This window comes from Daktulosphaira vitifoliae, unplaced genomic scaffold, assembly GCF_025091365.1.
Source record: "Daktulosphaira vitifoliae isolate Bord-2020 unplaced genomic scaffold, ASM2509136v1 Scaffold_1, whole genome shotgun sequence".
Lineage (NCBI taxonomy): Eukaryota > Metazoa > Arthropoda > Insecta > Hemiptera > Phylloxeridae > Daktulosphaira > Daktulosphaira vitifoliae.
In genome coordinates, this window is record NW_026099572.1 from 26,553,011 (window position 1) to 26,567,783 (window position 14,773).

Here is a 14,773-nt window from a genome sequence, read left to right on the forward strand (position 1 = left end):
AACAGTTGAACGGTTGCAAACCGACAGAGGCTTCCCGCAACAAATAATTAAAGTAACCGGAAAACAGAAGATGCAGTGCTGACAAAAATACTTAATTAATTGCCTATGGAAGTTAATAAATCGGACCATTGGTCTAGACGAGGGATGTTGAATAGTTGTATCATTTGTAAACGTAGAGACTGTTTACATACACATTGTAAACTACACGTAACAAAAATTATATATATTCAATAAATTCCATCACGTTAGTTACTGTGCGTTGGTTTTCCACGCCCTAGTCAAACTAAATTGCTTGGTAATATTATGGATATTGTAAAAAGAACAATTTTGTTTGGGTTATGAGTCGATGTGACCAACCGCATAATTCAGGTTTTGCATACATCTGCGTGCCAATGGCAAAACAGCTAACAGTTAGGATTCGCACAGACACATATTATTATCATTTCCAATTTCGTGTACACCCAATGGCATAATAAAGTATATTGGACGTATATCGAAATAAATCGCAGATAAAAAAAACAATTTAAATTAAATAAAGGTTTGATATTAAAAATATTAGAGTAAATTTAAAGTTTAAAAAGTGCTTGGTACATTTTTCCACGTTAACAATTGAAAAGTACACTTGCCTAATATAGAAACATCATAGACTTCTTCAGCTCAACTCAAGTAAAAGTTCAACCTAAACTAAAATGTAACATAAAATATACAGTAAAACTGTAAGTAGATTATCTGAAATGAGTCATGTACTAGATATTATATAAGGTTGATGTCTATCTATAAAATTTAACTCTAACGGTGTACCGTTTAAGTACTTATATTACTAGTAACATCATTTTCTTTGAAGTATCATATACAAGCAACAAAAATGGTACAGAATATGTCGTAATATGGGTTTGTCAAAAACGGAAAAATAAAATCATAACCCGTAATGGCACTGTGTTAGTATGTTTGTTCTCGGTAGGTTTTTGAGGTCGGATTAGTCTTAACAATGAACGACGACCCACAGATGACGCCACAGACTCATCATTAACTATTGACGTGGTGATAAGTCCGTTAATCTCAGACGAGGAAGATACTTTTGATCTTTTGAATCTATATTGTACATTATAGCACATGACTTAACTCGAGAAGAAGCAAATTTATCAGCTACCAATAGACCAACCTTGTGTTTCAGACATGTTAGACCTTTAACCCGAAAATTTTCTATACACTACCAGGTTCACGAATTCTGTAGTCGTCTGCGAAACACATTACATAGAACTGTTATAGTTTGCTTGGTTCTGTCTGGTTTTCGAGGTCGCGATGGCGCCAATTCACTACAATGGAGATGAGTAGTGAGTATATTAATAGTTATGGTTAAAGATTATAATAAAACTATTTTACCTACAGCGAAAAACGGTTTAACGAAAAACAAATTCGTGCTACTTACAGAAACAGACGGCTATGTAATTTATTCAAAGAATATAATAGACTTTATAAAGGCGGTAGGCAAATAAAACATCCGAAAGTAATGACAAACTAGGAAACGATATAAAGTAAGCATGACTAAACTTTGACACGTTTTTATTAGCTTAAAATTCCTAACTGGCTTCTTTGAAAATTACAACCTTAAGCAGAATTAGCATATATTTTCAAACGATTTACCTCTAAATTACAACTCCATAAATTTTACACTGGCTGTCCAACATCAATTCAATCATTTAAATGATAGATGTTTATTCGCATCACACACGATTAGAGGGAATTCAATTCTCCTTAGACCTTTACGGTTTTAAGCACGATTCGTTCAACATTTAGTATCTCTCCTAGTTTGTAGTGATCTAATAGGATCATTTTGTTAACGAACTGCAATTGTCTAATCTAACCGTTATCTCTTCGGGTTTTTAAATTACCAGACGACTATATACATTACGGTTTATTGACATTAGATTTCCTGGCGGAGTACCGCCGCCGAATCAATAACAGACAGATCAAACTGGTTTACCATTAAAGTTCATTGCGACCAAACCGGAGGCGTCTGCGTAATAATTTTAGCCATCGACAACCGATACACATTGCATTGTTTCATAATATTTATGTATTACCAGACTTATTTTTAAACGGGTCCTAATAAAACGACAATTGACGATGATTTTTTCTCATAGGGTATGACCGGTTTTTTGTTCTCGTACAAACCGCCGTTCGATTAAACTCTTTGCGTTCTTTGTGATCCCTCGGTCGTCACGGATACGCCCTGTAACCGCCTAGCGTTTTCTTACCGAAACACATATAAATTTAGTAATAATTACGACAATCTTACGTTAATAATTTCATTAGTAACGGTATACGAGCGATGACCACCGACAGCAGGCGGAGTAGAGCGACCCGTTCGATTGCGACTTTCGAAATAAACATGGGAGTATAGTACTATTATTACACACACGCAGTGCAGAGAGTATATGACGGTTACCCGATAACCATAGACGGTAGCCGGTAATAATGAATGCCCTTGGTCAATGTATAATTACGACTCCAGTACGGAGTCGATATTTTCTGGTGTCAGCATCGCCGCCGCATTTGTTCCCTGACGTGTTGGGCTCTCGTACCTTGGGCGGCAATTGGTACGCGTATAGCAAACATGTGTCACTAGCGTCAATGGAATTCGGTCGATCAACATGTGCACGACACGAGATTGTCGTCAGAAAACAAACAAAACTGAATTACAAACAGAGAAATCGCCATTTGCTATCAGGAAATCGTTGGAGTTTTGTACATGTTCAGAACCATTATCACTTTACATATTTACCACAACTTTCGGGATCGCACACGGCTGTTATTATATCGTATGAAACACTTTCACGATATTATACATCAAAGTTTGGGGATAGTCTGCGCAAAAATTTCCATCAAATGATCTTCGCTAGAGGCGAAGAATTGCACCCTAAGGAAAACTATCAATTTCTATACACTCATCTGTTTTGGCACAGTACGCGGTGACGATTATCGAACGACGTCGAGAGAAACTCCATCTAGGACGACAATAGGGCGACTAGGACGACCCCTACACATTGACGAACAACCCCGATGAGTACGAGTGCTTCAAAACGATAGTCGGTTTTGCAATCATTTTTCTTTCACTAAGGAAAACGTGTAGGAGTTAAATCATTTCATCACTCCTACGTTGCTGCAACGATTGTAAAAACAGTTACACAATGTTCATTAATAATTGCCTATAAAGAATCTTTCGAACCTAGTAATATTTATTACACGATATTAATAACATTGAAAAAATTCATATCACCTACTCTATTCTCATGTGATCAGAAGACATTCGAAACGATTAAAAATGCAACACGTAATTNTTCATTAATAATTGCCTATAAAGAATCTTTCGAACCTAGTAATATTTATTACACGATATTAATAACATTGAAAAAATTCATATCACCTACTCTATTCTCATGTGATCAGAAGACATTCGAAACGATTAAAAATGCAACACGTAATTTTATTTTTAATAAAATTTATAATTAATTTTTATTACATAATAAAGATGAAATATTTTGAATTGTTCTAAAAAAGATAAGGCGGTCACAATTGAAAATTGACTAATTTATATAATAAACTCATCAGTTTAGAATTATTATTAGAAAAAATAATATTATTTTGGGCGAAACAAAAATATTAGTTTTCATCATTAAATGTAGTTTAAAAACATATCACACATTTTATATTTCTATTTAAATAAAATAACATTAATTTAAAACTACTTGACATAATGAAACATTTTATTTCGTTTTAATAGTAGATGTACAGTTGAAGATGATACGCAAAACTTGTCTTATGAGTAAGCCACAACTTGTCATATTGATTTACAATATGTAAACAACCGTGAAATAACAGTTAATAGTTTATAACAGTGACAATTAATACGGTAGATATAGCCGATGCTAGATTTCCCAAAAATATAGACGATGCAATTAAAGTTTATTTATTAAGCTAATCAACATAACGAATATTTCAAAAATAATGAGCATTTTTATTTCCAGGTGGGAGGAGAAACAAAGCTGCCAAATGTATAGCGTTAACTAGAACTTTGCCACGTGTACAACAAATAAATAAATAACTATAAATAATTTTGAGTTTATATTAATGTTACAATAAGTATTTCTGTTTAATACAGGTGATTTGGTGTCGTTTATAAAAATGATTAAAATTAATTTTTTTAACATTCATTTTTAGTGATTAAAATAAATAAATTTAAAATAGAATCAAATGATTTTTTCTGTAATCATTTAAAGATTTAAAAAAACAAGTCCGTGATTTGTGTTTAGTAACACATTAATGTAAGACAAAATGAATTCCATTACAACATTTAATGAGTTTCTATTTGAATTAGAATTGAACGCTCTTCATCTGTTGTTTTAAATTCCAATTCTAAATTCAAAAGAATAAAAATAAAAATATGAGACATTTAATTGATGTTTTAATTAGTATAGTTTTATTTTAAATACCTAGTTCAATTGGCTCCTTTGGTAATTGTATATAAGTTTCTTCAGTAAATGGATCAAATTTAAATCCGAGTTGAAAATATTTTTTCATAACTACAGTTTCGATATAATCTTTAACTTTTTTTTTTAAGAATTTGAAAAATGATGAATTTAGGTCTTTGTCAATAATGGATTTATATTTGTCAACCCATTTATCCCAAACATAATTCTTATCATAAGGTACAAAATCACAATGAGGTAACATTTCATTGTATATACTTGGTACTATTATTCTAGAAAATAAATCAACAGTTTTTAATGTGCATTTGTATGTAGATATATCGTCACGTGATAGAGTCTGTTCTTTTAGTTCGTCGAGAATTTTTTCTATGGTATTGTACAAACGATTTGTTCTGAAGCACTTGTTAAAAACAGTAGCCAATGGTTTCAAATGTAATAAATCCAAAGTATGTATGGCTCCATCCATCAATATTGTTATTGGAACGATTAATGTGTAGATTATATTCACGAGTTCTTCTGTGCAAATGAATCCATTTGGTAGGTCATTTTCTGTAATTTTTCTTTTGCATACACGTAACATGTTGCTAATAATTGATGAAAAAAGATTGTTTATTACTTTTGCGTATGTGCATCCAAGATATAAAGTCAAACCTCGAGTTTTAGCATTACAATTATGGCCATCTATAGGTATTTCAATAAGATTTTTAAGTATATATGTTTTACTTTTATATTTTACAGAGCGAATTTCGTTTAAGTATTTCCATCCAGAATATTGTAGTAACTTATCTAACTTATATAATGATTCTTGTGTCATCCATCGAGCTTTTGTGTACAAAATCACAGAAAATAATACAAAATATAAATTTAATGAAGACATTGGAAAATAAATAAAGTAATAATGACTGAAATATTATGATCAAAATATAATTCAAAAAAAGTGTCAAAAAGACACGTATTTATTCTGTTCTAAGTGTACATAAAATCAGATAAACATATGTGCTTAAACATCTGTCGTATTACAATAATATTCATTAAATTTTATTATTTTAGAGTTATTCAACTTACTAAACATTTGCGATATTATTTCTAATATTATTGGAACAGAATGTTGTATTAAAAGTAATTAAATGCAAATTTTTTTATGTAAATAAATTAAAGTTATTCTAAGAAAAAAATTATAAAAACTTAACTGAAGTCAATAGTCTTGACTTTTTCTCAAAATTACTTAACGGATTAGGACCATATTTAATAGAATGGTTAATTTAGCGCGTTTGTTTTAATGAATGTAACGAAAATTTAAAAGCATATGAACGTTATTACTGCAAGTTGAATTGGTCTTATTAAACGAATAAATATAAAATATACTGAAATAAACATTCATTGGATATGATTCAATGAACGCTTATTTTAGACTGATTTATCAATGTTCGATTGATTCATAAAATTATTACTGTTGACGACTAATATAGTTGATACTGCATTATTTATAAATAGGTGCGGGGCAACGGCTGAAAGGAAATAGTTAATAATGCATTATGCGAAAAAAAAATTCCGTCAATTAACGGTTATAGGTCAATTTTTTAACAAGTTAACCAACACAATAATCGATGTAACATAACATATATAATTTCCGGTACCACGGAATAATGTATTGCTGTTTATCGATTGGAACAATTGGACGTACATTTCGTGCCAAAAGTAAAACGCCTAAAAAGGTGCGTGGTTTAAATAATAATTGGATATTTATCGAACAATCGTATCACAAAGATATCAGACAGCACACATCATCCGGAAAATAATAATTATTTTTTATTATATAATATTTGATGATAATTTGATCATGACGATAATTTCAACATGGCAGTCCTGACGAACCTTAAGTTCGTAGTAAACCTGTTCATGATTCGGACGCCTCAAAATATATCGGACGTTCAAACGTTTTCCTCTAGGCTATCTAAGGAGATAAACTTGAAATTAAAAAAAAAAACTATTTTTCATGAAAAATTTAACAGCGCGTTTACATTAATTATAGCGGTTCATAGATTCCTCGGATTACATATGATGCAGTGTGCGATTATCCAAAGAGTATACAAAAACGATAAAGCGTACACGTAGCTATTAGTGTGCCCATGGAAGGAAGATAGGAATGATATATTTACGATCAAAACCATATTTTAATACTATTTATGACGTACAAGGAATATTGTGTCGTGTTACTAATTTACCGCGCCCGAGATGCCCGTCGAATAGCCTTTAAGTCCAACTGGCAGTGGATACGTTCACGAGGAGCGCGTTGCTCAATGAACTGCTACAGGTGGGAACGTATTTGACGTTCAAACAAGTCTTGGGAATCTGCTTATCGATCTAGGCGGTACCAACTACAGTAAAAGATACGCGCGATAATAAAAAAACGATTATTATTTATTGATTCTCCGAAATAAGACAGTCGGCAAAACGGTTCGACAGTGCGGTTGATTCGCGGCCGCAATGTTCGCATTGTTGTTCGCCTCAGTAATCGCTCGTCAGCAAAGTATTGTTATTATGTCGTTAAATGGGCGGCTACCAGCGGTTTATATTTATTTACAAAACGTTCAGTTTTTATTTTCGATTTTACAAAGCACTTTGTGTTGTTTCGACTTAAAAACGTATTAACTGACGTGCGTAAGGAAATAGTCGCTTCCGATTTTTTTATTACGCTCAAATACCCAACTCTAGACGGACCAGAAACATATATCGTCACACGTGTCTATTGTGAATAAGTATGTCCGTGTGCCATATTTGCCGTGGCACGCCGTTACTATTTGTGCACGAAACAGTTTATTATGAAGACGCTAATGGTACAGCGGAGTTGAAAAATATATACGACTGTGACCCTCGCGACCGAAACACGACGGATATACGCAATAGCGCCAAACAGGCGCAGCACCCGGCGACGACCGATGTAAGTGTACGGGCGAGGGAACGCGTGTACCGAAGTACTAATGTATGCCTATACATAAATAGATAGGTAGTGACTGGAGTGCACAAAGCGAAATAATAATAACAACAAACGGCGATTGGGCGTTTAAATCTTTAGACTAGCGAGTTACGAATACGGCGAATACAAAATCAGCTTCTAATAATAAGCATTTAACATTGTTGTTTGGATTGGCGATAGACACTGCATTCGGTTTGTATGCACAAGAGGAGTTTGTGGGTCAGGTGCGGTGACAAAAGTTGTTTATCCGAGCGACCCGTAACGAAATTTACATAACATTAAATCGGTTTGGCGTTACATTGGCTTTTCAAGTATATCGTTTGTTATTACAACGCGCGTCTGAGAGCGTATAATAGAACGCAGTGCACACACAATCGTCATGACTAAAAAATTGAACGCCACTTTCCGCACACGCCGCTCGATGGTTCAGGAACGAAAATATTTGGGGGTCACGTTCCCTAAGAAATGCGTATCACCTGTGTGCGTGTGGGTAAATGTCAAAAAATAATTATCGTCATCGGTGGCCGCCGTCTCGAGACTGCGGCCGGTGGAACTCTTCAAGAAAATAACCTGTGCGCGCGTAATACTACAACAATAATACGCGTAAATTATACATAAGTACTGTAATAACATGGACATTTATTTATTCAATTTTTTTACCGTCTACACGATTTACTGTAAATCGCATGGGCTGTGTGAGCGTCCGACAAGCGGTGCCGGCTATAATTGTAAATTTAACAAATTAACGTGCAGCAACAAAAAACATTAAAATCATTCAATCACGTAGGCGGAGAGTTAAACAATATTTTAGACGGGTCGTATTATTTTTACTTTCAAGCCGTCACTTTCGACAAAACATAATAAACACCGGTTTTCATCATTTGTGCATCTCAACACATCAATACAACATTTTACAATATAGCACGTAAAATCCAACATTTTTATTTCGGAGAAAGCTTGGCATTGCAACCCGTTGAAATCTGAGACATAACGCGTGTCTTTATTAAACCCCTCGCGTAAATATCTTTTTACATAATTATTGAAAACTTTCAAAATGGTGTACACCGACGACTAAATTTAAGACAATATTCCACTATCATCAACCGCCAAAATACCATAGATTTATTAAACATATTTCAGGCACAGTTCTAGATTTTCAACTGTCAAAAAATCATTGTCACGATCCATGACAGAAAATAATTTTTTTACCGTAAGGCCTACATCATGTGTCGCGGCGTCCTCGTTGCGACATTCCAACCGAATACGGTAACTGATGCAATAATATTATTCCACGGGAGATGTATCGCACAGGTACACCGCAATATTATGTGCCGCGTTATACAGTGAAGTTTTCCCGTTAACGTCTACACCATTCATTCATAACACAATTTTCAGTGGTCGCATATCACTAACACCACACGCGTTTTATAGACCGTATGTACGATCACTGACCACGTAGTAATAGTACGAGGATAATCTGTACCAACAGCAGTCGACAAAAAACTTTATTGTTTACGTCCGCGTATAAATCACATGATATGCGGCTTTAGCGGCCACCGCAACTGTCGGTGTACAAATAAAAACGATCAGCAGTTGGTGGTTCTCATCTACAGTCGATACCGGAGGATTTAAACGCGCGAAGAACCATAGACCCCAATTATTACCCTATCCGATAATTACCGTAACATCTGTCTCATAATACCGGTGCTGAGTAAAACAAATAACGCGCCCCAAGCTATGAGCAAAACGCGATCGCCGATTCGACGTGAACAACGGCTAGAGAAAATAGTCTACACAATAGTGAACTCGTTTACATAATATCAATATCTAATTAATTTTATCTCACGAGAGTAAATTGATTGATGGCTCATATTACGCAAATCAATAATACCGTATTAATGCGATACGAATAATTATTACCGTGTTCAGTCATACATACATTGCAAACGATAATTTCAAAATCGAAATCTCAAAAAATTCAATAATTCAATGTGCGTATATTTAATGACTATCAGAATATATTATGAAAATATCCAAGTGCAGTAACCATTTAAATAAACATTGTGGTTCAGATATTTTTGTGTTTAAAATACTAGCAACGTTTTTGTCAAGTGGTTAGTTCACACATAAATGTAATATATTATGATGTTTTAGCAAGATGATCGTTGATATGCAACGATAAAACTTAAAACATTTTTGTTGCACATTGTTTATCGCATTTCACTGTTATTATAGAAGTTGTTTATTTGATCAATTTCGATAATGTACATTTTGAAATGTGTTTTATAAATAGAAATTTAAACAAATGATTTATTTATAAATTGAAATCGTAAGAATGTACAACTAAAATTATTTAAATAAATTGTTGTATCTTAAGTATTTCATAATAATTTTACATGTAATTCTTTTAACAGGCGTTCCCGAATAAAAATTAATATTCATAAAAAAAGTAGAATGCACGATATGTAAAAAATAATAAACGTACACGGCATATGCTTTTAACTAAAATTCGTTTATTACCAGCCGACACCAAAACGGGTGTATTCATCTTTCAGTATAGATGAAGATTTAAAACCTGTCAATAATTGCCATTAACAACAGTATAACAATCGAATAGAAAGGGAAACATTACAATTGAAAAAACATCCAACACAAAAAAGTACAACAAATCATAAGCGACGAGTTCAAAATTGATATTTCCTACGCTTCTGAAATTCCCTGCGTTTTAAGGGTTCACTTTTCCGTACCAGATGGTTGTCACCCCCAACAGTCAACGATACTCGTGTAAATCTAATACGCGGCATATTACGAACCACAGAACAAGAACATTAATCATATTGTGCATTTTTTTCACTGGATATTATAACGATTTTCAAACCCGGATCGAATATTGTGTTTAATAGCTATAGCTATAAAATAATGAATTCACTGTCAAAAAAGTTTACACATGACTACGTTTATTCGCCAGATAAGTTTATAGCTTTCTCGAAATCAACAAGTGAAAACACACTTATTCAAATTTATACATATGACTAGAGTAATTTGAATTTACAAAATTCCAGTTTTGAAAAATTATCATCAATTTTTTTCATGACATGAATATTTTATCTCTAATAAAATATAGATATATAGGGTAAAGATGTAATTGCAAAAAACAAGCGGTATAGAAATGTTTACGCAGCGGTTTTCAATATAATTCGATAGCGAAAAGATCACCAGTGTCATGTTTGCTCACAGTGAACGTCGACCGTACCTCGTGTTGACAATTCAATAACCATTCGACCAAGACTCGCGTTACATACACACACTACCACCGTTTAAGTCTCCAATACTCAGAAAAATTCATTCAGTATCAGTAAACTCAACTATTGAAACATCATTGCGCTCGAGACAACAAGGTCAGCAATGAAATGTAAACAGTGTAAACGTATTTCCGTTTCGACTTTCTATAATTTATACATATGCGTGCTAACATTTACCATAAATCGTATTTCTACAATATAAAACATGCACGGACGCATATAAAATAATTATATTTATTTTTAAGCTCACTACACGGTCTGATGCGTCCTAGTAATTAAAACAAAAGTCAAAATGGTTCTAACTTTATTGGAGTGTAAACACAAGGGATTTGAATGAACCTACTTGATTTTTACCGCGGTAGTAGATTAATTTAAATATCATAGCTCCTTAATATACGGTCAATAGCATACGGTTTAAAAAACTGTAACAATAATTTCAGTAATTGTTGTGCAATACACGGTAGCATATGTGTTTTAACATTATACCGGAAAAATGGGAATGACGTGCGACGTCTATGTGTCGAGTGGTTAGGACGAAAGTTTGCCGAACACAAGAGCGCACTTCATTTGCACGTATAAACCGCGACAAACGCGCCACGGAGACCTGTGGCCATGGAAATCGCACAATATAGTGACACACGAACGAGAGAGAAAAACAAAAGAGCATCGCCATGCAAACGCCGAGAATGCACTTGGAACAATAGTCAACGTCTACGATCGCGCTAAACCGAAGACCCGGTAAAAAGATCGGATTTATTGGTGACGTCGATATCATTATGGTCGTCAGTCGATGGCGAGGAGTTCATTGAACGCCATGTCTACTGTATACGAGATTGTAGCCGCTGCAGTAGCGAGATGACAAAAGTATAGGTACGAGTTCCGCAGACGGAGGAATAAATTATAATTAAAAAATCGATGGCTCCAGACAGCTGCCATCGTTCAGAAGGGTTGTCGTCCAATCTACTTCACACAAACCCGTCGTCGAAATTACTTTTTCGGTCGACAACGCGTTAATAACACGTCCCCGTCCGACAAACGTTTTAAGACCCCAGTTGATTTTTTTAAACGCACACGCGCGCGCGCAATAAATATACACGCGGCTAATACTATTTACTTTTCTCCGATGTATATGTGCTCGCTGCCGTCATGTACACCGTCGGGGAAGCGGCGGCAGGTCTCTCACGATCGCTCTTGTACACGTAAACGTTACCGATACATCACCGTCGTGGCGAGTCCTGTCGCATGGCAGCGTTCGAAACACCCACGTTTTAATTGTACGCCGCTCTAAATATCACATATTAAAATTCTACGACACGTTGGCCCCCGACAGGCGTACACGAACTACATCCACAACGGCTGCATTGTCGGCGGTGTTACGGCGGAAAAACTGTCGACAACGCAGCGCGGCGCTTCATCGATACTGAACCCAATTAACATTTTCCAGATAGACACCCGACTGCCATGTTTATAACATAATCGCCCAATCAAACGAATTATGACACCATTGAACTTGACGTACGCACACGCAAACCGCATTAACGACATACGATAATAATATCGCCATCACGGCGCGAGCCTGGCGGGTAACTGTAATGACTTTGTGTAGTGTAATTAGAGATTAGCCCGCGGAGTTAATTATTGATTGGCGGCGTTCGGATATTATAAAATTTGACGACCGATAATAACACAAAAGTAATAATTAAAAAAAAGTTTCCAACGTGACCTTTCTGTTTCAACCGCAGTACCTCGCTAGGCTGCCGCCATGTGTTGTTTTACTTTCTTAAAACTCTAAACTGCACTTGGTTTTAAGAACACGAGAGCTCGGCGGCAGTCGAGACGTTTGTTTTTGGTCGATATTTATTCTACTAGCGAACACAATTAGAGCAAAGACGATATCAATTAGTACATCAATTAGAGTCTGAGGGGAGAGTATTGCTAGTTAATATCGATGAAAACCAGATTGGTCGCGTACGGCAATGGTTCAGAATGCTAATAATCCCATTAATTCCTTTTTGACTCGAATAGAAATGGCTCTATGAGCAATATTTTTTTTTACACGGAATCTGTAAAAACCGGACACGAGATATTCGCGGCGGGTTTCTCTAGCCGAGAAAGGGACTTAACCTAATTGTTTCGAGACATAAACAAACACAAGATGCAGGGTCTCTAATTATATTCAACCAACAGTACCATATTTGCCGAGTTCGTTGGTAAAAAAAAAAAAAAAAGCTTAGTTCACCACTTTTACATTTAGATGGTCTTTTTTTTTTTACAACGCAGCAGGACAGATAAGATCTAGTCGCTGGAGGTAATATAAAAAATACGAGATCTGTTATCATTCCGATCTGTGTACTTACTACTAATCGTAAATAAAAAATCTGGAGTAATCGATGCAGCTTAAACGTCTCCGTTTCCTCAAAACTATTATACACATACAGCTTCCGGTACACGTATTATTGACTTATATTTTACATGACACAAATAATGAGATTATTCGTACCACCGGTGTAGTCTGTGTTCATTTATTTATCAACTTTTTACTTTCTACAGAATTGCCGAGAAGTTAAACGAGATAAAAATGTTATTGGACACGGAAACGACATTAACTGAAAGAACGAATGTCGTTGTGAGGTTGTACATATTATATGAATACGAAGAAACAGTAATAAAATGCAACAACACACCTATTCCAAACCGAGAACTATTTGTACATTGTTCGATATGTTTTTCTATTTAAAAAATATTTTACATCATTAGCATACATTATTGATGAAAAATCATGTGTGGGACCAATAGGGAACGTAAAAAAAAAAATACTTTATATATTTAAACGAGAAGTATTTTCTCATGGAAACATTCTTGTTAAAATCTCGAGAACGCCGAGCACATTATTATCATTCATCGTAAATACCTATTTACATATCAGGGCAAAAGCTGAACAATAACGTTCTGTATTTAACTGGAACAATGATCGTGAATAATTACAACAAGCGTCTGTATTAATTACTAATAAAACGATAGTTTATCGTTTAAGTTTACGAGTCCAATGGACTGATAAAAATAAAAAATTACTTAACCCGTGACGTTTAAATGATTCAAGCTAAAATAATGGAAAATCAATTACTTTCTTTGTGACTGCAGTAGTGTATTTCAAACTCCAAAGATAAATAATGGACAATTTGTCCAATGATTTGACGGTGCGATAAAAATAACATGCTTAAGTGAAACGCCTACGACTAAGTTCCGGAAGGCAAGAGGTTATGGGATCGATCCAGCATTATTCACCGCCGATCTTCGCCACCAAACCGCAAAGCTCTTTGTCCGGCCGACCATATACCCCACGTCGTCATTGATGTGTATTGATGATGCTGGAATGTATTTTTATTATATGCAAATGCGTCGGTGGTCAGATTATTCCTTGTGCATACCATCGACCGCGTATACCGTTTTTTGTTGTTAATATTCTCTAAAAATAAACGGTCCATCGTGAGAAAAATACACAATCGGATGACTTTAACTCATAAATAATCCACGTAAATATTGAAAATATGGAATAAACACATTGAACTTTCCTTCCATCGAAAACTGAAAGAATATTACATTTAAGTGTGTGTAATTGAGACTATATAATTTTTAATAGTTCCGCTGTATGAAAATCACGTTTATCGTTTCGCCATATTTTAGAAATCACCATGTTCTTCTCTCCGCGAACAGATTAAAAGTAAAAATTCGTCCAAACAATTTTGCCAATGTTTTAAATTTCAACAAAGAAATACTGTAGAAAAAGTTTCACTTTTCAATGGTATTCACTTAAGGGTCGAACCCCGAGACAATAGTTTTATATTTCTTTAACCCGCATATACGCCGACGAAACGGAACACATGTTGGGGAAACCCATTCCACCAGCATAATAGACACGGCTGATAAATCGTAAATCTTTTTAGATAGGTGTCGCACACCCGTTGTCTGATAATATTATACATTTTCCTAGCCGTGACTAGGTG

At 34.7% G+C, this 14,773-nt stretch overlaps 2 protein-coding genes across 6 annotated transcripts in view; both read right to left on the reverse strand.

Annotated features, from left to right (window-relative positions):
* LOC126896578 (puratrophin-1-like) overlaps positions 1 to 14,773 on the reverse strand; it is a 104,666-nt gene that overhangs the window by 47,805 nt on the left and 42,088 nt on the right. Inside the window, exon 1 of one of the 5 annotated variants that reach the window (XM_050669492.1) lies at positions 924 to 1,130. The exons of the other annotated variants lie outside the window; for them this stretch is intronic. Within the exon in view, the coding sequence (XP_050525449.1) occupies positions 924 to 1,115 (192 nt within the window). The 5' untranslated portion in view covers positions 1,116 to 1,130. Of the gene's footprint in view, positions 1 to 923; positions 1,131 to 14,773 lie in introns of those variants that run through there. 5 annotated transcript variants of the gene reach the window in all.
* On the reverse strand, positions 3,955 to 6,029 carry LOC126896579 (uncharacterized). Its single transcript, XM_050669496.1, has 2 exons — positions 4,494 to 6,029; positions 3,955 to 4,416 (listed from the first exon to the last, which is right to left on the reverse strand). The coding sequence occupies exons 1-2, from the start codon at positions 5,365 to 5,367 to the stop codon at positions 4,355 to 4,357; spliced, it is 936 nt and encodes a 311-aa protein (XP_050525453.1). The 5' UTR covers positions 5,368 to 6,029; the 3' UTR covers positions 3,955 to 4,354.

Bases quoted from the DNA above. Each gene is read 5' to 3' on its own strand.
- LOC126896579 (XM_050669496.1), bottom strand. From the start codon at position 5,367: ATGTCTTCATTAAATTTATATTTTGTATTATTTTCTGTGATTTTGTAC. The intron at 4,417-4,493 runs GTATTTAAAATA...TTTTGAATTTAG, and splicing joins AAAGGAGCCAATTGAACTAG to AATTGGAATTTAAAACAACA.